The sequence below is a fragment of the Littorina saxatilis genome, linkage group LG13 (genome assembly GCF_037325665.1).
Source record: "Littorina saxatilis isolate snail1 linkage group LG13, US_GU_Lsax_2.0, whole genome shotgun sequence".
Taxonomy (NCBI): Eukaryota; Metazoa; Mollusca; class Gastropoda; order Littorinimorpha; family Littorinidae; genus Littorina; species Littorina saxatilis.
This window is the reverse complement of record NC_090257.1, coordinates 1-20,666: the sequence shown is the minus strand read 5'-3', so window position 1 is coordinate 20,666 and position 20,666 is coordinate 1. Positions and strand designations below refer to the sequence as shown.

The window sequence follows — 20,666 nt, the reverse complement described above, 5'->3', positions numbered from 1 at the left end:
TTCATCACAGGTACCGTGGTTCCAAGCGTGACCTTTCATCACAGGTACCGTGGTTCCAAGCGTGACCTTTCATCACAGGTAGCGTGGTTCTAAGCGTGACCTTTCATCACAGGTACTGTGGTTCCAAGCGTGACCTTTCATCACAGGTAGTGTGGTTCTAAGCGTGACCTTTCATCACAGGTAGTGTGGTTCTAAGCGTGACCTTTCATCACAGGTACCGTGGTTCCAAGCGTGACCTTTCATCACAGGTAGTGTGGTTCTAAGCGTGACCTTTCATCACAGGTACCGTGGTTCCAAGCGTGACCTTTCATCACAGGTACCGTGGTTCTAAGCGTGACCTTTCATCACAGGTAGCGTGGTTCTAAGCGTGACCTTTCATCACAGGTACCGTGGTTCCAAGCGTGACCTTTCATTACAGGTACCGTGGTTCCAAGCGTGACCTTTCATCACAGGTAGCGTGGTTCTAAGCGTGACCTTTCATCACAGGTACCGTGGTTCTAAGCGTGATCTTTCATCACAGGTACCGTGGTTCTAAGCGTGACCTTTCATCACAGGTACCGTGGTCCCAAGCGTTTTCTTTTATTACAGGTACCGCTGTATTTTGACCCTTCAGGAACACTAGCGGTTAGGACTGAGCCGCTGAACCATCTAATTTCCCGCGGCGGGCGATCCTGCTTGAGTTATCTTTGCAGTTGGAGACGCGACAGTAGTCAGTTGGCCGTAGATGGATGGAGGGGGCGGAGGGGGTTGAATCAGAAAGCGCGTGTACAGTTCCTTTCTCTCCGAGGCGACCAAGGTGTAGTTCAGCGTGTTGAGGCCCTCCTTGCCCCGCCGCTGATAAATAGTCCTTTTCAGTTTGGTCCTGAAACATGAGAGTTCTGGATTTTGTAAAACGTTTTGGACATAAAAATGTAATTCTCTTTTACCTAACTCGACCCCTACCTGTCCTGAAATGTTGACACCAGAGATCATAGAATCCTCAGTGTGTCAAAAGTCAAAGCTCTAGCTTTACAAAGCATCCGTAAAAACCTCAACGTTAATTTTGAGTGTGTCTGTGTGTCTGTGTGTGTGTGTGTGTGTGTGTGTGTGTGTGTGTGTGTGTGTGTGTTGTGCGTGCGTGCGTGCGTGCGTGCGTGCGTGCGTGCGTGTACGGATAAGTGTCAAGCTTGTTGAATGTTTGTCCACACGCCAAAACATAACAAAGACTTATGTCTGTAAATGTTCATCGCCAGCGAACACTACAAAGAATTATGTCTGTAAATGTTCATCGCCAGCGAACATCACAAAGACTTATCTCTGTAAATGTTCATCGCCAGCGAACATCATATACAAAGAATCTATCTGTAAACGTTCATCGCCAGCGAACATTGCAAAGACTTACCTCAGTGAATTGAAAATTTCCATCTAAATTTTAATTTGATTATATACTTACCCAACTCACATCAAGCAATTTACTCCAGTTTAGTGCTAGGACGCTGAATAGCATCGCCTTGGTAACAAGGGGAGGTCACCCTAAAAAAGAGCTACCTTGACCCCTTATCATGACAAAGTCACGCGTGACTTCCTGACCTTGCCGCCATCTTTGAATCATTCAATCGAAAGCGAACATAGAAAAATGTCCCTCTTTTTTAGGAAAAAACCCCCATAAAAACCCCAAAAGCGGGGCAGGCGGGCGGGTATCAACTATGTGAGTTGGGTAAGTATATAATCAAATTAAAATTTAGATGAAAATTTTCAATTAAATTACATTCTTATCCCAACTCACATCAAGCAGAATGCTAATGAAGGAGGTGGGGAAACAAAATTCCACTTGTCCAGCCGACAATGGCTGGTAGGGAGCTACTGCCACCATAACGAGTGCTGGCCACATCTCGCAGGTAAAAGTTGATGAAAACACCCTGCGATTTCCAGTAGGCAGCGCCTAAGACCTCTGCCAGCACGCCTGAGCGGAGGACTGCCAGAGAAGTAGCCCAGGCTCTGGCTTCATGAGTTCTTGACAACTTCATAGGAAGGACAGAATGCCCAATCCCAACTTGTCTGTGCCACCACGCATACGCTTGTTTAATAAGCGTAGAGACCCATCTTACCAAAGTGACCCGCGACAAGTCCTTGCTCCTTTCAGTGTCAACTGAGATGAAGAGCAGTTTATGGTCCCTAGACCTAATGGGCGTGGTACGGGATAAGTAGCTGGTAAGAGTACGAACAGGACAATTGACCATATCAGGGTCACCAGACGCAAGAATCCTACTTAAAGGAGGAATGCGAATAACAGAGGAGGACAGACCTTGTTTTTGGTTTTGGCAAGGAACTCCGGCCGAAATCTTAAAACAAAAGAGCCATAGCTCTCAAAAGAAATATCCTTAGCCAGGCCCGAAAGAGCGTGCACCTCACCGCCTCCACTGGCAGAGGCTAACAAAACGAGGAACAAGGCTTTACGAGTCAAGTTAGCTAAGCTCGCTGAAGCTAAAGGTTCGAAATCCGAAGAGGCTAGAAACTTGAGTACCAAAAAATAAGTCCCACGCGGGAAGAGGGGACTTAGCCTTCGTAAAACCAATCGCTGCCCCCTTAAGAACACTAGCAATTACACCGCCCAGGTTAATGCTATGCCCTAATTGCTTCAGAGTAGAAGAAATGGCTGAGCGCCTGACTCTCAAAAAAGAAGGAGCCAAGCCCTGAGCAGCCAAACACGAGAGATGATTTGCTACATGCATAGAGCGAGGTGAAGTAGCAGTAACTCCATTCTCCGAGCACCACTTTGTCCAAGCTGACCAGTGTGACGCATAAACAGTGCTGGTCGATTCCCTGTGGGCCTTTTGGACAAAGCCTAAAGTAGCGTCTGAGGAGCCAGAACGGCGCAGCGACCTAGAAAGAAAGGAGGGCCGTCTGCGAGGCGAAGGAGGACGGGGAACCAATGTTGGCTGGGCCACCAAGGGGCCACCAACACCAAGCAAGGCTGTCCCCGCTCCGCCTTCCTGAGAACCTTTCCCAAGAGATGAAACGGGGGGAAAGCATAGGCTCAGACGCGACCAGTTTACTTCGAGGGCGTCTGTTTCCCTCCCCTCTGGGTCTGGAAAGGGGGAGATAAAGACCTGAAGCCTGCAGGAGAATCTTGTCACAAACAGATCGACTGTAGGCTTGCTGAAATGCCACCCAGACGTTGTAGGACCTGATGAGTCAGAGTCTACTCCGTGTGCATCGTACACTACGGGCGACTGAAGTAGTCCGCAAGAACGTTGAGTATGCCTGGGACGTACTTCGCTGACAACAGAATAAGGTGCTGGCTGCCTCAGGCAAGAATCCGACCTGACCTGACAGAAAGAGCGAGAGACAAAGTGCCTCCCTGTTTGTTGAAATAGGCCGCCATGGTCGTGTTGTCTGTGCGAACCCCAATTTATTCGTTCCTGACCATAGACAGAAACGATTGGAGTCCCAGGAAAACAGCCTCTAACTCTAGGGCATTAATGTGCCCCCCACTCTGCGTCTCGTTCCACAGACCTGACGCAGTGTGAACAGAAAGATGGGCACCCCAGCCCTCCATAGACGCGTCTGTGAACAGAAACTCGTCCGGGGGGGGCAAACGAGATTGGCACTCCCTGTGAAATCCCAGGGAGCAGCCACTGCCTCGTTGTGTGCCGAAACCAGCTTTCAAGAGAGACTACTGTCTCCCAGCCCTGAAGAGAAGGCTTCCACAGCGAACTCAGGGCAGCCTGAAATGGCCGCTTTTGGACTCTGCCTAAGGGCACAAGAGTGGCCATCGATTCCATTTGGCCAAGAAGAGAGGTCAGAACACGTACAGCCGCTCTCTTTATCAAGGACAGAGTACGAAACAGACTTTGCAACCTGTCCACCCTTCTCTGTGAAGGGCGTACCCGCCAATCGACGGTGTATGTCTTTGCGTGTGGAAGAAAAACAACCCCAATGCTAAAAACGTCTGTGCCAAACCTAGGCTTAGCCACATGATGGTGTTTAGTTCTTTCCGTAACCTCTTAGAAAGAAAAGCTGAAACTAAGGAATTCCTGCGAGTCCTTTGTGCTGCGCAGCGAAAGTCGCTGACAGAAGCCACTGCCTCAAGAGGTAGGCTTAGCCGGAAAAGTTCCGACTGAGAGGTTACGAGCAATGGCTCAGTGAGCCTAAAAATTTAGTCAGAATGTGAGCCCATAATTTGGACATGTTCTGGCGACTTGTCAGAAACCAAAGCTTATGACCCTGATGAGAAAGCGCAATTCCGTAAGCCGTAAAAGCCGAGAAAGTTTTAACAGCTTGCCTTGTTTTTCACCACAGAGGCAAAAAACAAAAATTGAGGCCTTAGCAACTTCACCCTAGAAGGTGAAAAATAAGAGGTATGCCGCACCAAAGATGGGCGTACATACCGCGAAGCTGCCTAAGGCAGAGGGTTTAACCCAATGTGTGTTTGCTTAGCTCCGTATCTTGCCTAAATAAAGGCCAAATGTGGCCAGCCGACGCAGATCACAGCTTCTCCCAGAAGATGAACCACAAAAAGCAAAGAGCGGAGTAGATCCGCCTCTTGTTTGCAACCTGAGCCAAGCAATGTGCCAAGAAAAGCGCTGGGAGGCTCCGCTGTTCAAAAGACTTAGCCAAAGCAGCTAGAAGCGACATGACATCCTTCTCCCGTGCGTCACGACGAAACTCGAAGTTAACAAGAGCAGAGAAGATAGAGCTCTATAAAAAAAATCTTGCAAAGTTTCCTAAACAGAGGATAACTTGAAAAGATCATGTGCTTATTCCCCCAGAGACAAGAAAGAGGACTCAGTATAACATACTGTTCTACTGTAGCCGTCTTCCCTACCAGAATAGTGACAACTTTCTCTACCGCATCGTCACGAAACCTGAATTGGTCTAATGACGACGCGATCAATCTCGACAGAGATCTCTGCAAAGTCTCAGAGAGAGACGATAACTCAAGCAAGCGTAAGCCAGTTACTCCAAAGACAAAAGAGAATTCTCCGAAAACGGGACTACTCTGTCTCTGCTGTATCATCTTGCCTAAGGACTGCAAGTTCCGGAAAAGTGGAACGAGGCAAGGCAAACGAGCCAATCAAATTGACTGAATTATGCAGCAGTGTAAACCTCTTAGCCAAACCAGCAGGCAAAGCTGAGGCTAAAAACAAAGAAGCACGGTAAGGCTGCGCTGAATCAGGAGCCAGACCTTGTGCTGTTAACCACGGTACAGCGTGAAACGCACCGCCGTACTGCCCAGTAGTCAGTAGCATAGACAGCTCAAACGCTACCAACGGGAATTTCCGAAAACGGGAATTTCCGAAAACTGAACTGCTGTTTCCGTCCTTCGCAGAACGGGAATCCCCCAAAGCGGAAGGAGGTTGGGCAACAAGCCTACAAGTGTTGCCGCACCCTCCTCGAACTACCTTGAAGTAACTTCCGCCGCCAAAGCCAGTGCTAGCGGAAGTTCAACCAGTACACGGAAGTTGGCATCTTTGTCAACCTGAACAGAAGCACCAAAATCCGACTCATAATCCTGCACATCCGTGCAACAAGGCAACGAACTTCCGCCCTGACTACAATAGTCAGGCGAAGCGTCACCCAGAAGAGACGACACACGAGGGATGCGATACCCAAGCAGTGTGTCCCTAGGGACTGCTTTCCTGCCCAGAGGGCGGAAGCGGGGAATGTCACCCCCTCCTCAAAATACCGTGAAGCCACTTCCTCCGCTAAAGCCAGAGCTTGCGGAAGCTTAGTCGGTATGCGGAAGTTGACATCTTCGTCACCCTGGACGGAAGTGCCAAAATCCGACTCGTAGTCCCTCACTTCCGTGAAGTCAGGCAAGACACTTCCGCCGTGACTACCATAGTCCGACGAAGTGTCGCCCGGAAGAGACGCCCACGAGGGATTTTATACCCAAGCGGTACGTCCCTAGGGACTGCTTCCTGCCTGAAAGGCGGAAGCGGGGAAAGCTATGAAAGCTGTGCTGCCGCACCCACTGTTCCTCTAGGGAGTGTAGGAGGACGCACTTCCCCTGTTCGGTCAGAGACCGAACGCGTGTCTGGGCTTTTCCCTCGATCTAGACGTTCACTCAATCGGAACGACGTAGACCTAGGGCCTAAGCTTTCGCGCACACGAACCGGTGTGGCTACTCTCTCCAAACACGCACTTCGTTTTGGCCGGAGAACCCGGTTACTGGCGAAGTATAAATACCTTGATCGTCGTCAGTCCAAGAGGCCTGGGAACGCAGCAGGGAAACACCACGGATGCCCTCAAACGAGGCGTGAACGTCGGCGGACGTAAAAGTGGAGGAAGGCGGAACACACACCCTGGCAAGGGAACGCACACCTCCCACACCGGAAGGCAAAGACACATCTCAGCCTTGGTAGACGAAAACTCGGCTGAAAGAGAGGATATCTAAGCACTCAAGGAGTGCAAAATAGCATAAACATCCTGCTTCTCGCTAACAGGGCCTGAACCGGACAAGACCGGTGAAGCAGCTGAAGGCAAACTAGGCATAGCCGGAGAATTAGGTAAGTCTATCGCACATCAAACGAGGATTTAGTCAAGGATCTGTGACTTTAATCAAAGCTTAACATGCCGAACTCTACGACTTACGAGAAGGCTTCTTTGTGGGAGAAGGCTCGGCCACCAACTTAGCATTTTTATTCTTTCCTTATCCGACATGGCGAACGGAAAAAATGTAAACAAAGCTAAGTATTCGACCAAACCTAAGTCACAAAACGATAACAAACGACAAAAAAGCTCACCCAAACACACAGTAGGAGCAGAGGGACCGTGTGCAAGTACCAAGGCAGGGTCTGACAAAGGCAGAAGTCAGACAAACCGGCTGAAAGCCGGAGCAAAATCAAAACACGTCTGTAGACACAGATCGCTGGAGAGTGAATGATTCAAAGATGGCGGCAAGGTCAGGAAGTCACGCGTGACTTTGTCATGATAAGGGGTCAAGGTAGCTCTTTTTTAGGGTGACCTCCCCTTGTTACCAAGGCGATGCTATTCAGCGTCCTAGCACTAAACTGGAGTAAATTGCTTGATGTGAGTTGGGATAAGAATGTAATTTAATATTCATCACAAGCGAACATTACAAAGACTTATGTCGGTAAAAGTTCATCGCAAGCGAACAATACAAAGACTTATCTCTTTCTTTCTTTCTTTATTTGGTGTTTAACGTCGTTTTTAACCACGAATTAAGGGTTATATCGCGACGGGGAAAGGGGGAAGATGGGATAGAGCCACTTGTCAATTGTTTCTTGTTCACAAAAGCACTAAGACTTATCTCTGTAAATGTTCATCGCAAGCGAACGTTACATGGACTTATGTATAAAATGTAGAAAGTTTGAGCAGAAATGCTTACCAGCGAGGATTGTGTGTCTGCTTTGGGTGGTCGAGCCGGTGATATTTGCCAATCAGAAAGGGGTAGCGAGCAATCCTAAACGCAAACTTGCGAAACCTGCAATAAATACTATTGAAGTATGACGTGTCAACGTGGAAGAAAATCTGACATTTCAATTTTTGAGCTTGTAATGCTATGTAATGTTCTGTTTTTTGAGAAACGACAGACAGACAGACAGACAGACAGACAGACAGACAGACAGACAGACACACACGCACGCACGCACGCACGCACGCACGCACGCACGCACGCACGCAGGCAGGCAGGCAGGCAGGCACGCACGCACGCACGCACGCACGCACGCACCACGCACGCACGCACCACGCACGCACGCACGCACAAATCGGACATACACATTGTGACTTGCACACGCATATTAGACGAGGAACCACATCGGAAAAAGGCGCTTAGTTAAGGAGTTTAAGGCACATGAGGTACTCTGGGGCAAATTTGGTTTCATTTGACAGACAAATGCATATGAGTTGTTCTTTGCTACTGGTCACAAGTGGGGGTCAGCTCACACGGACGCATTTTTTCAATACAGTCTAGGGGAGAAACTGGTCACAAAGCACCCAGTACATGCCAGAGAGATAGGAGAATCGGCACAATCAAAGAAAATACCAAAATCATTCAATAGATATGGAAATATTAAGATTTACTGTGAAAATGCTAGCAAAAATGGCGTCCAAAAATGGGAACGCACACTTAGTGCGTCTTTGAAGACTTACCTCCCGTTCTGTGTTGTTGATAATAGTCGTGTTTGTGCTGTTTTTGTTGAAATAGTATCTAATAAAACTGATGCAGTTCTTGAAATGTTGCAAATTATTGTTGTCTTTGTGAAATGCGAGAGTGTTCTGAGGCGTAATCTGCATACGGCTGATGTCCCACATAGGGTACCCCACTTCGATCAGCGTATCACTCCAAATGAGCTTCATAGCAGAAAAGCAGATACACTACCAAAACACTGCATAACAGATCTACAAGTCTGAGCCAGAATCATTGAAAGTTACTTTGTTTCTGTATAAAATATTGCAATCAAATTTGTTCACGCCGTCACACAAATAACGCAGGTTACCCTCGCCTTCGATTCAAAGTAACTCCAATCTGACTGAATTACCATCGAAACGCAGATGACGAACTGATTCACCACACATTTGTGGTATTTTACACACAAATTTGAACTGTGTTGTTTCGCGATAAACAGCCATAAACAAACAAATGTGGCGCCGTCACGTCGCCTCGGAAGGAATAACGCAGGTGACCAAGACTTGTTTCCGATACCTGTCTGATTAAAATCATCGTTTTTTTCACGAATGACGGCTCTTTGGCAGATCTGGTGAGTTGGAAACTGTCTATGAATGTTTCATTTAACGTCAAATGCGTACATTCTTGTCGATATTGTTACCTTTGGGCTCATAAATTAAGTCAATCGTCGTGTTGTCCGAAAGTGACTTTTGTCAGCATAGAACTTACTGTGGTTTGATCATTGACTGAGAAGAATCTTCCGATGACACTAGTTCATTTCACTACGCGACTGCAGATCTGCAAGGAAACTTATGGCAGGGGATATAAGCTTAACTGAAGACGAATAAGCGGAGTAACTGTTCTTCAACGGATTGCTCTCACTGATCTAAATATTTAGATCTTGTCGTCTGCTAGTCTGCTAGTAAGTAGTCTTCGGTCGTGTGAAAGTCACATCTATTTCGACTGTGCCGTGCATCGATCCGTGTAGTGAAATGTTGATCTTTGATGATTTGGCAACATAACTTCGCTAAATGTGCTTCGAGTGTATCTCCCCGTTAACCGCATTTGAAAACGTCTTTTAACAAGACCATGTTTCGACAGCCCAGACGGGGAGGATCCTCGATAGCTCACAGGGTATATAATGTTTTCCGCCGTTTTTTGAAGAATCCTTTCAAATTTGCTATTCCAAAAGTACCCTATGACACGACTCGAGTGGCAAAGAACATTCTCTGCAATTCCTGTCTCAGTCCGTGCAGCCGTTTCGGGTCCTATCGTCATCATACAAACATACACACAGACACACAAGAACCAGCTTTAAAAGTTAGATTATGTAGGAACCATGTGAACCAGTGATTTTTTGTTATCTACAACAGATACTACAGTATTTCTGCTTTATGAAAAACAATATTTCAAAAACAAAACTAGAGATTTGAATTTTGACCACTTTTCCCCCTTTCTGTCACCAGTACTGAAGAACAACTCATATAGTCTGTGAAACAGCTTTTGTTGGTACCCAAAAGTGGCAGCAGCTATACGCAGTTTTAAGGCAATGTAGCCCAGTTTTTGTTGTTAAATGCAGTTCAGAAAAAAAAACATTTTTGCACAAAACGGCAATATTAGCTTAACCGCAGGCAGCAGAGAAAATATTTTCGTTCAAACCACACGTGTGTAAATAATGCAAATGAGGTAATGTCAACCAAACCTGTTTTTTCTCTGCTTATAATGCCAAAGTCACCAAGACAAACGTCATTATAGCAAAAACATTGGGCTCGCTAATTCCGCTCGATGAATTTTTTAGAACTAACCCTAATAGTGAACAGCTCGCTTTAGGTCGCAGTTCAATATTTAAAAATAAAAATCGTGTAAATCTGGTACGACACAGCAAGCCATGTAGTATTTTTTTTATTTATTATTGAAATGATAGCAAATTTGCTCGGGAGTACCGACTGTGCATTAAAATCGGGCTGAGAACCATGTTGGCCGACTAGTATACTGTGCTCATTCTATACTTTACACATCGCTAATTGGTGAGGTAGCTTGGACGTCACGTGTGACGTCATCATTGCAGGTGCAATATTCAAACCCTATTCCGCAAGCTCAACCTACATTTAGTAACTACATGGCATAAATTGTACTTTTGTATTCTATGTAAATCGTGTTAACTCAGGGCCGGATCTGGGGGGGGGGGGGGGGGGGTTCCTGGGTTCCCGGAACCCCCCCCCCCCCCCCCTGGCCATCCAATGTACCTCTCAGAGAAGAAAAAAAAGTGGACTTTTTAAGCTCTTCCCCCAACTCCCTCAGTTTATTTGGTCTTCCAAAACTATTTCAAATTATGAACAACATCAAGTCGACAACGGCCTGCCCTCCCCGTTATAAGTCCATCATCATAGTAATATTCAAAGTAAAGAGTCCTGTCAGACTTATTTACTAGGCATATATGTCTTTGGGATTATTCCACTGAACCACTATGGTAAATGAATATATGAAGTATTTTGTTACTGTTGAAAATGTGTAATTTTGATTCCCAATTGCAAGGAAAGACCAAAAAATGACCTCACAAATGCAAAATTGCCCCTGCACCCCACCGGGGCCTGGTCGGCCCCTGGACCCCTGCCTTCAGTTGGAACCCCCCCCCCCCCCCTCTCAAACGAACTTGGTCCGGCCCTGTAACTAGAGAGTTTTGTATAACACACTCAATTCCGGTTTTTTTCAGTGAAACGTAAAACCGTCAAAAACGGTATGCATCCGCAGTGAATGTTCAATAAATATGGCGCACATTGTCAATCACAGTTACATTCTAGCTTCTTACTTTATACTGACGAGCATTTTGGAGGTTGAAATGCAACTGTTATGAAAACCAGCACTGCCTCAAAATATAACAAGTCGCGTAAGGCGAAAATACAACATTTAGTCAAGTAGCTGTCGAACTCACAGAATGAAACTGAACGCAATGCAACGCAGCAAGACCGTATACTCGTAGCATCGTCAGTCCACCGCGCACGGCAAAGGCAGTGAAATTGACAAGAAGAGCGGGGTAGTACTTGCGCTGAGAAGGATAGCACACTTTTCTGTACCACTCTTCGTTTTAACTTTCTGAGCGTGTTTTTAATCCAAACATATCATATCTATATGTTTTTGGAATCAGGAACCGCCAAGGAATAAGATGAAATTGATTTTAAATTGATTTGGACAATTTAATTTTGATAATAATTTTTATATTTTTAATTTTCAGAGCTTGTTTTTAATCCAAATATAACATATGTATATGTTTTTGGAATTAGAAAATGATGGGGAATAAGATGAACGTAAATTTGGATCGTTTTATAAAAAAAATAATTTTTTTACAATTTTCAGATTTTTAATGACCAAAGTCATTAATTGAAAAATGAGAGCGTGACAGTGCCGCCTCAACTTTCACGAAAAGCCGGATATGACGTCATAAAAGACATTTATCGAAAAAATGAAAAAAACGTCTGGGGATTTCATACCCAGAAACTCTCATGTCAAATTTCATAAAGATCGGTCCAGTAGTTTAGTCTGAATCGCTCAACACACACACACAGACACACAGACACACATACACCACGACCCTCGTCTCGATTCCCCCCTCTACGTTAAAACATTTAGTCAAAACTTGACTAAATGTAATGAAAAGCAATTAAAGGCGTTATTTTACTGAATGAGACTCATCACCCAGTTATCGTCTCGCGCATACATTTCTTCCCAGGTATCTTTATATAGTTTGCACCTACGCGTAGAGCAGGCATTTTTGTCTGTATGAACGTACATGTTAGGTCCATTACACTCCACCCTTACATGTAAGAGTGCCTCTCAAAAGGCTTTCATGACATAACTTTGACTTACAGACTTTGGGGGCGTACTTCGGAAATTAACTCTCACACTTAGTATTTATGAGCCACCCGATGAATGCACTTTCTCTGATTTGCATTTAATTAGATTGTGGCTTACAAAACGTCTTTGAGAAGATTTGACATAATCAAAAAAAAAGTGAAAATGACGTGACGTAACCGTAACCCAATTTCTGAAATGCAAGGCCTCCTGGTGATCCTATGTGTTGCACGCAAACAATCTTTTCTCTTGCTGTTTAACTCCTTGCAATTACTTGATAGTTCACTAAGAAATATTTACTCTGCTGCCTGCGGTTAAGCTGATACTGCCGTTTTTTTCTAGCCCTGTGGTGCATTTGTGAAAATATTTGAGCTTCTTTGCCTTAAAATTGTGTATAGCTGCTGCCAGTTTTGGGTACATAGATACATGTAGGTGGCTCCATAGATACATGTAGGTGGCTCCATAGACTACATGTAGGTGGCTCCATAGATACATGTAGGTGGCTCCATAGATACATGTAGGTGGCTCCATAGACTACATGTAGGTGGCTCCATAGACTACATGTAGGTGGCTCCATAGACTACATGTAGGTGGCTCCATAGACTACATGTAGGTGGCTCCATAGACTACATGTAGGTGGCTCCATAGACTACATGTAGGTGGCTCCATAGATACATGTAGGTGGCTCCATAGACTACATGCATTTGTCTGTCAAATAAAACGACATTTGCCCGGGAGTCGGCCTGAGAGCCCTGTTTGTTATTCGTCTATATACACAGATCCCCTTTCGGCCCAAACACTCTGGTTTAAAAGCTTTGAAACGTGTTTATATAGAGACTGCCTTTCGGAGAGGAAAATAACAGTCTTTGAGCCAGTAGAAATTGTTGTGGGCTAGAGGACAGTTTTAGTGGGCTACTACAGTGGACATGTGCTGGTGGTCATGTTGGGGTCAGTGGGACATTTGTGTGGGCTGACAGTGACAGAAATTTGTTTTGGCTAATCTCATTTGTTTTGTGGGATAGTGGAAATGTATGACGATCGGCATCTCTGAAAAGTAGTCACCTTAGCCAAAGGTCATCGTCTTCCAAGCCCCAGCCGTAATAAGAGACTGAGAATCCGTTGGCTATCTCAAAGTGTTTCGGTCGAAATGCAATGGCTCCTCCGAATGATCCCGCATATTTTAGCCTGGAGCGACACAAAAATCAATCAGTCAGTCAATCAGTCAGTCAGTCAGTCAATCAATCAATCAATCATTGTATGCATCTAAGAGTCAGTTAGTCAATAAATCAATCACTACATTGGGGTGTTCACGTTAAAGATCTCACGATTGACAAAAGGGTCTTTCCTGGCAAAATTGTATAGGCATAGATACAAATGTCCACCAAATACCCGTGTGACTTGGAATACTAGGCCGTGAAAAGTAGATATTCGCCTTAATTGGCTTGAGATTTACTGGCCGATGTGAATGCGTGATATATTGAGTAAAAAAGTTCCATCTCACACGGCAGAAATGAATATGTAAAGCGCTTAGAGAACGTCAAGCGCTATATAAATCGCCCCATACATACATACATACATACATACATACATACATACAATCACACACTTACAAATAGAGAGAGAGAGAGAGAGAGAGAGAGAGAGAGAGAGAGAGAGAGAGAGAGAGAGAGAGAGAGAGAGAGAGAGAGAGAGAGAGAGAGAAAGAGAGACACCCACACCCACAGACAGACAGACAGACAGACCGACAGACACACACACAACACCCCAAACTGCCCATTTGTTCTGTCCGTCAACCAAACCCTACATGCTAAAATGCCCACACCCTTCAGTAAACCCCCCCCCCCCCCCCCCTCCCCCCCCCCCCCCGCTTCCCAAAACCTACCTTTTTGGCCATTCTTTTTGACCAACAGCCTGGCACAGATGTCTGGGCTTCGTATCGTCACACTTGTACAGGTTTCTGTAGTCCATGGGAATGACGTCAGTGTCTTGCATAATGTAGCACGTGAACTTGCCCAACTTTTGACTTTCTCTGTAGGCAGCGTTGAACACCAGTCCTTTGTTGAAATCATAGTCCTTCGTCTGCAAAGTAGCAGGTCATCCCAACAAGGAAGAATGAGTTTCAATCAAATAAATAGAGCCGGGAGGGGGGGGGGGGGGGGTCCCGGGGGTCGCGTAGGTGGGGAGTCTGGTGGCAACGCCCCCAGAAGTTGAAGCTATTTGGCCTTGACCTTGTTAATATGTGGTGAAAGATAACATGTGCATGTAAAAAACAAAGTATTGTGTCCCTCTCACCTAGGTTTTACTTTAAAACATGTTTGTTATAGTCCCTTTTTTACATTTAGTCAAGTTTTGACTAAATGTTTTAACGTAGAGGGGGGAATCGAGACGAGGGTTGTGGTGTATGTGTGTGTGTGTGTGTGTGTGTGTGTGTGTGTGTGTGTGTGTGTGTGTGTGTATGTGTGTGTGTGTGTGTGTGTGTGTGTGTGTGTGTGTCTGTCTGTCTGTCTGTGTGTGTGTGTAGAGCGATTCAGATCAAACTACTGGACCGATCTTTATGAAATTTGACATGAGAGTTCCTGGGAATGATATCCCCGGACGTTTTTTTCTTTTTTTCGATAAATACATTTGATGACGTCATATCCGGCTTTTTGTAAAAGTTGAGGCGGCACTGTCACACCCTCATTTTTCAATCAAATTGATTGAAATTTTGGCCCAGCAATCTTCGACAAAGGCCGGACTTCGGTATTGCATTTCAGCTTGGTGGCTTAAAAATTAATTAATGACTTTGGTCATTAAAAATCTGAAAATTGTAAAAATAAAATTCTTTTTATAAAACGCTCCAAATTTACGTTCATCTTATTCTTCATCATTTTCTGATTCCAAAAACATATAAATATGTTATATTCGGATTAAAAACAAGCTCTGAAAATTAAAAATATAAAAATTATTATTAAAATAAAATTTCCGAAATCGATTTAAAAACAATTTCATCTTATTGCTTGTGGGTTCCTGATTCCAAAAACATATAGATGTGATATGTTTGGATTAAAAACACGCTCAGAAAGTTCAAAAGAATAGAGATAAAGAAAAGCGTGTTATCCTTCTCAGCGCAACTACTACCCCGCTCTTCTTGTCAATTTCACTGCCTGTGCATCGAGCGGTGGACTGACGATGCTACGAGTATACGCTCTTGCTGTAAAAATGCAGTGAGTTCAGTTTCATTCTGTTAGCTTGACTAAATGTTATAATTTCGCCTTACGCGACTTGTTCTTTTTTTCTTTGGAAATCGCGGAGATTTGTAATGCCTGAGTACAGAAAAGTTGGTTGGTTGGTTAGTTGGTTAGTTGGTTGGTTGGTTGGTTGGTTGGCTGGTTGGTTGGTTGGTTGGTTGGCTGGCTGGCTGGTTGGTTATTATTAAAATTTCCCCCCAGCTGATTTTGCTATTGGAGACCGATGCAAGTTTGGTTTTTTGCAGAGTACCGGCGATAAACAATCAGGTGTATCACTGTGAAAAGGAGGTTATAAAACTTTATGACTTTTACATTTGTTTATTGAAATCTTGTTAGTATTTATATTTAGTCAAGTTTTGACTAAATATTTTAACGTAGAGGGGGGAATCAAGACGAGGGTCGTGGTGTATGTGTGTGTGTGTGTCTGTCTGTCTGTCTGTGTGTGTGTGTGTGTGTGTGTGTGTGTGTGGAGCGATTCAGACCAAACTACTGGACCGATTTTTATGAAATTTTACATGAGAGTTCCTGGGATTGATATCCCCGAACGTTTTTTTCATTTTTTTGATAAATGTCTTTGATCAAGTCAAACAGTTTATTTACCAAATGCAAAGCACAGGATTTTGTTATGGTGTATGCATAAAACTTCACACTCCTTCCACACGCATATATCACAACAACTATGTACAGACAAAGTGTTCAATCTCACTGGGCCCACTACGTGTGCACACCAACCAGACAGTTCAAAACGGACTGGTTGTTCCTTTAGCACCAATCTGACAGGAGCAATCACAGGTTGCATGGATAAAGATAAATGAATTCCCTAAAAATCATATCTAAAAATATAGTCATCAATATAATAAATCCGAGTACATGCTAACACAGTTATTCAAGGGACACAACCCTTACATCTATTAAGATATTTCATTTAAGGATACTCGATCCATTTCAAAACTTTAACTGACACATATCACAGATCTAACAGATCTAAGAACGATCCACCATTGAGGCCGCAAGGACTGCCTCAGGAAAGAAACTGTTTCTGAAACGAGAAGTCCTGCTCTTCAGAGCGCGGAAGCGCTTGCCTGACGGGAGGAGCTCGAACAGATGGCCGGCTGGGTGAGATGAGTCTGCCACTATACCCCTAACTCTCTTTGCTAAACGTGAGCTGTACAGTGAGGCGACTGACGGAAGTTCGCAACCCACAATACGAGACGCTTGTCTGACAATGCGCTCCAGCTCTTCCTTGTTCCTAGCACTGGCACCGCTAAACCACACGGTGACTGAAAAACACAGAATGCTTTCTACAGTGGCCCTATAGAACTGCTTTTGGATGACGTCATATCCGGCTTTTCGTGAAAGTTGAGGCGGCACTGTCACGCCCTCATTTTTCAACCAAATTGGTTGAAATTTTGGTCAAGTAATGTTCGACAAAGCCCGGACTTCGGTATTGCATTTCAGCTTGGTGGCTTAAAAATTAATTAATGACTTTGGTCATTAAAAATCTGAAAATTGTAAAAAAAAATAAAAATTTATAAAACGATCCAAATTTACGTTCATCTTATTCTTCATCATTTTCTGATTCCAAAAACCTATAAATATGTTATATTTGGATTAAAAACAAGCTCTGAAAATTAAATATATAAAAATTATTATCAAAATTAAATTGTCGAAATCAATTTAAAAACACTTTCATCTTATTCCTTGTCGGTTCCTGATTCCAAAAACCTATAGATATGATATGTTTGGATTAAAAACACGCTCAGAAAGTTAAAACAAAGAGAGGTACAGAAAAGCGTGCTATCCTTCTTAGCGCAACTACTACCCCGCTCTTCTTGTCAATTTCACTGCCTTTGCCATGAGCGGTGGACTGACGATGCTACGAGTATACGGTCTTGCTGAAAAATGGCATTGCGTTCAGTTTCATTGTGTGAGTTCGACAGCTACTTGACTAAATGTTGTATTTTCGCCTTACGCGACTTGTTTTGATCTTCAAGTTAAAGATCTTGATCTCCACATTAAAAATGTTCATCTCTAAGTTAAAAATCTTGATGTGCAAGTTAAAAATCTTGATCTCCCAGTTAAAAATCTTGATCTCCCAGTTAAAAATCTTGATGAAGTTAAAAATCTTTTTCGGGGGGGGGGGGGGGGGGGGAGACATACCGGAGTTCAGTACAGTAAGGTGAAGTAAGGTGAAGTGAAGTGAGGTGAGGTGAGGTGAGGTGAGGTGAGGTGAGGCCAATTTTACAACGTATTAAAAGCGGCATCTGTGTGTGATTGGGGTGTAAGGTAAGGAAAGAAAAGGTCAGGTCAGATCAGGTATAAAGGTAAGATAAGGTATAAAGGTAAGATCAGGTATAAAGGTAAGATGAGGTATAAAGGTAAGATAAGTTATAAAGGTAAGATCAGGTATAAAGGTAAGATAAGGTATAAAGTTAAGATAAGGTATAAAGGTAAGGTAGGGACAGGCAAAGTAAGTTATATGCTAATATGAAATAGTTGTGTTAGGTTACCCTCATGGAAATTCGGGTTGCGTCGGTTCTACTTGGGAAAAGCGAACTGCCATACAGTACGGCACAACCCTGTTTCTTCCTTTTAACGGAAAGAGGGGAAAAGAATAAACAGCGAACGAACGAACGAACGAACGAACGAACGAACGAACGAACGAACGAACGAACGAAGGAATGAAGGAATGAAGGAAGGAACGAAAGAAAGAAAGAAAGAAAGAAAGAAAGAAAGAAAAAAAGAAAGAAAGAAAAAAAGAAAGAACAAGTCGCGTAAGGCGAAAATACAATATTTAGTCAAGTAGCTGTCGAACTCACAGAATGAAACTGAACGCAATGCCATTTTTCAGCAAGACCGTATACTCGTAGCATCGTCAGTCCACCGCTCATGGCAAAGGCAGTGAAATTGACAAGAAGAGCGGGGTAGTAGTTGCGCTAAGAAGGATAGCACGCTTTTCTGTACCGATCTTTGTTTTAACTTTCTGAGCGTGTTTTTAATCCAAACATATCATATCTATATGTTTTTGGAATCAGGAACCGACAAGGAATAAGATGAAAGTGTTTTTAAATTGATTTCGACAATTTAATTTTGATAATAATTTTTATAGTCTTAATTTTCAGAGCTTGTTTTTAATCCGAATATAACATATTTATATGTTTTTGGAATCAGCAAATGATGGAGAATAAGATAAACGTAGATTTGGATCGTTTTATAAATTTTTATTTTTTTTTACAATTTTCAGATTTTTAATGACCAAAGTCATTAATTAATTTTTAAGCCACCAAGCTGAAATGCAATACCGAAGTCCGGGCTTCGTCGAAGATTACTTGACCAAAATTTCAACCAATTTGGTTGAAAAATGAGGGCGTGACAGTGCCGCCTCAACTTTCACGAAAAGCCGGATATGACGTCATAAAAGACATTTATCAAAAAAATGAAAAAAACGTTCGGGGATTTCATACCCAGGAACTCTCATGTCAAATTTCATAAAGATCGGTCCAGTAGTTTAGTCTGAATCGCTCTACACACACACACACACACACACACACACACACGCACAGACACACATACACCACGACCCTCGTTTGGATTCCCCCTCGATGTTAAAATATTTAGTCAAAACTTGACTAAATATAAAAAAAGACAGTGTGACACTATCATGACGCTATTATAATTTTTGATGATATTAGAGTATGCTGCTTACCTGCTCAGCGAGAAACACTGTGAACTGCACTTGTTGTCGCCATAGGAAGGGAAGCAAATTGTTGAGCAGGATATGCAGATTCCGTGTCCGGTTCCGGTATGGTATGATTATGGCTAGGTTTTCAGTTGATTGACAGGTTGGTGGTGAGTAGTGGCCACCTGATTTCATGACGGTACCATATTGGGCCACCAGTTGGGGGTATGTTATTTCCATGAGGTTTAAAGGCACAAGATATTCTGGAGAGGAGAAGAAATAAGAGACAGAAAGTAAGTATTAACCGTAACCGTAAAGGACTGGGTGGCCGAGTGGTATCGCACTTGCGCTCGGAAGCGAGAGGTTGCGAGTTCCACCCTGGGTCAGGGCGTTAGGAATTTTCTCCCCCCTTTTGCTAACCTAGGTGGTGGGTTCAAGTGCTAGTCTAGGTCCCTTCGTGTACACTACATTGGGGTGTGCACGTTAAAGATCCCACGATTGACAAAAGGGTCTTTCCTGTCAAAATTGTATGGGCATAGATAAAACTGTCTACCAAAATACCCGTGTGACTTGGAATAATAGGCCGTGAAAAGTAGAATATGCGCCGAAATGGCTGCGATCTGCTGGCCGATGTGAATGCGTGATGTATTGTGTAAAGAAAAAAATCCATCTCACACGGCATTGATAAATCCCTGCGCCTTGAATATGTGCGCGATATAAATTGCATAAAATTAAAATAAAATAAAAAAAATCCCTGCGCTTAGAACTGTACCGACGGAATACGCGCGATATAAGCCTCATATTGATTGATTGATTGATTGATTGATTGATTGATTGATTGAGACAGACAGAATGGTGACATGTGACATGTTACCTTTGATGTGTGGCCTTTGTGGACACCAAGGTAAATACGGTTCTGCCAAGACGCCAGTACAATTTGGGGTGACTGTGTTAACGTTGAAATGCCCTGTGAGAGTTGTGTGCGCGTCGATGATGTTTTGAAGTTGAAGATAGGCATTGGAAGTGAGCCGGGATGCCAACATACGGTGTAGCGAAATGATGAAGGGTACTGAAGACATGAGGGAAAAGACAAAAAGGTATAGTCCAAGATGGCGCCATTTTGGAAAAAGCTTAACACGCATCAGGGTGTGAATGGTTGATGCACTGACATTTGTTGCTAAAGCGTCATAACTAAGTACGTCATAGATAAAAAGAATTGGCGGATGACGTCGGGTAAAATGATAACCGTAACCCAGGTAATAAATGGAAGGATAAACGAGTAATGTCACTGCTTACCATGATAAGAAGGGTAAAAAAGGCGAAAAGAAGAAGAAAACGCCGTAAATATCGGCCAGAACAACGGCGGGAAGATGCAGACAGAAAATGGAAGCATTGTGATGAGAACGGTCCAAGGGAAGCAACTCCGAATGACTTTGGCAAGGGAGGCAACCACGACTATGCATCTCAAAATAGTGTGAAATGACGTAAAAATTATTATTTGCGGATTCGCGATTGGGCGGGGCATGTTTCGTGTAAAGCTTGTCGCGGATTTTCTGGGCGTCCCTGTGCTTCAGCTGCAGCTTTGTGGCCGCTTCTGGGAACAAGGTCAACACTTGGCGAATACGGTCTATTTTGAGGTTCGTCTCTCCCCTGTTAGGCTCCGAAAAAGTGATGGAGCCATGCATGCTCGCTCAAGCTTCAGGTTGATCTGGGGGGGGGGGGGGGGGGGGGGGGAGGGAGGGAGGGGGGGGAGGGGGAGGGGGGGGGGGGAGGGGACCTGTAAAATAGGAAC

General features: G+C 44.0%; 1 protein-coding gene across 2 annotated transcripts; it reads right to left on the bottom strand.

Moving 5' to 3' along the window:
* Window positions 1-648: 648 nt before the first annotated feature.
* Window positions 649-20,273, bottom strand: LOC138946203 (beta-1,4-galactosyltransferase 4-like). Of its 2 annotated transcripts, none has more exons than XM_070317712.1 (7): window positions 20,171-20,273; window positions 19,749-19,943; window positions 18,902-19,137; window positions 13,848-14,044; window positions 13,028-13,150; window positions 7,334-7,441; window positions 649-862 (listed from the first exon to the last, which is right to left on the bottom strand). In XM_070317712.1, exons 1-7 carry the CDS (start codon window positions 20,265-20,267, stop codon window positions 649-651), a joined length of 1,170 nt encoding a protein of 389 aa, XP_070173813.1. In that variant the 5' UTR covers window positions 20,268-20,273. The 2 variants fall into 2 exon arrangements, with proteins under 2 accessions (XP_070173813.1, XP_070173814.1); XM_070317713.1 differs by having other exon boundaries at window positions 7,334-7,429.
* Window positions 20,274-20,666: the final 393 nt, after the last annotated feature.

Bases quoted from the DNA above. Each gene is read 5' to 3' on its own strand.
- LOC138946203 (XM_070317712.1), bottom strand. From the start codon at position 20,267: ATGCTTCCATTTTCTGTCTGCATCTTCCCGCCGTTGTTCTGGCCGATA. The intron at 19,944-20,170 runs GTAAGCAGTGAC...TCATGTCTTCAG, and splicing joins TTTTTACCCTTCTTATCATG to TACCCTTCATCATTTCGCTA. The intron at 13,151-13,847 runs GTAGGTTTTGGG...GTGTCGCTCCAG, and splicing joins CAAAAAGAATGGCCAAAAAG to GCTAAAATATGCGGGATCAT.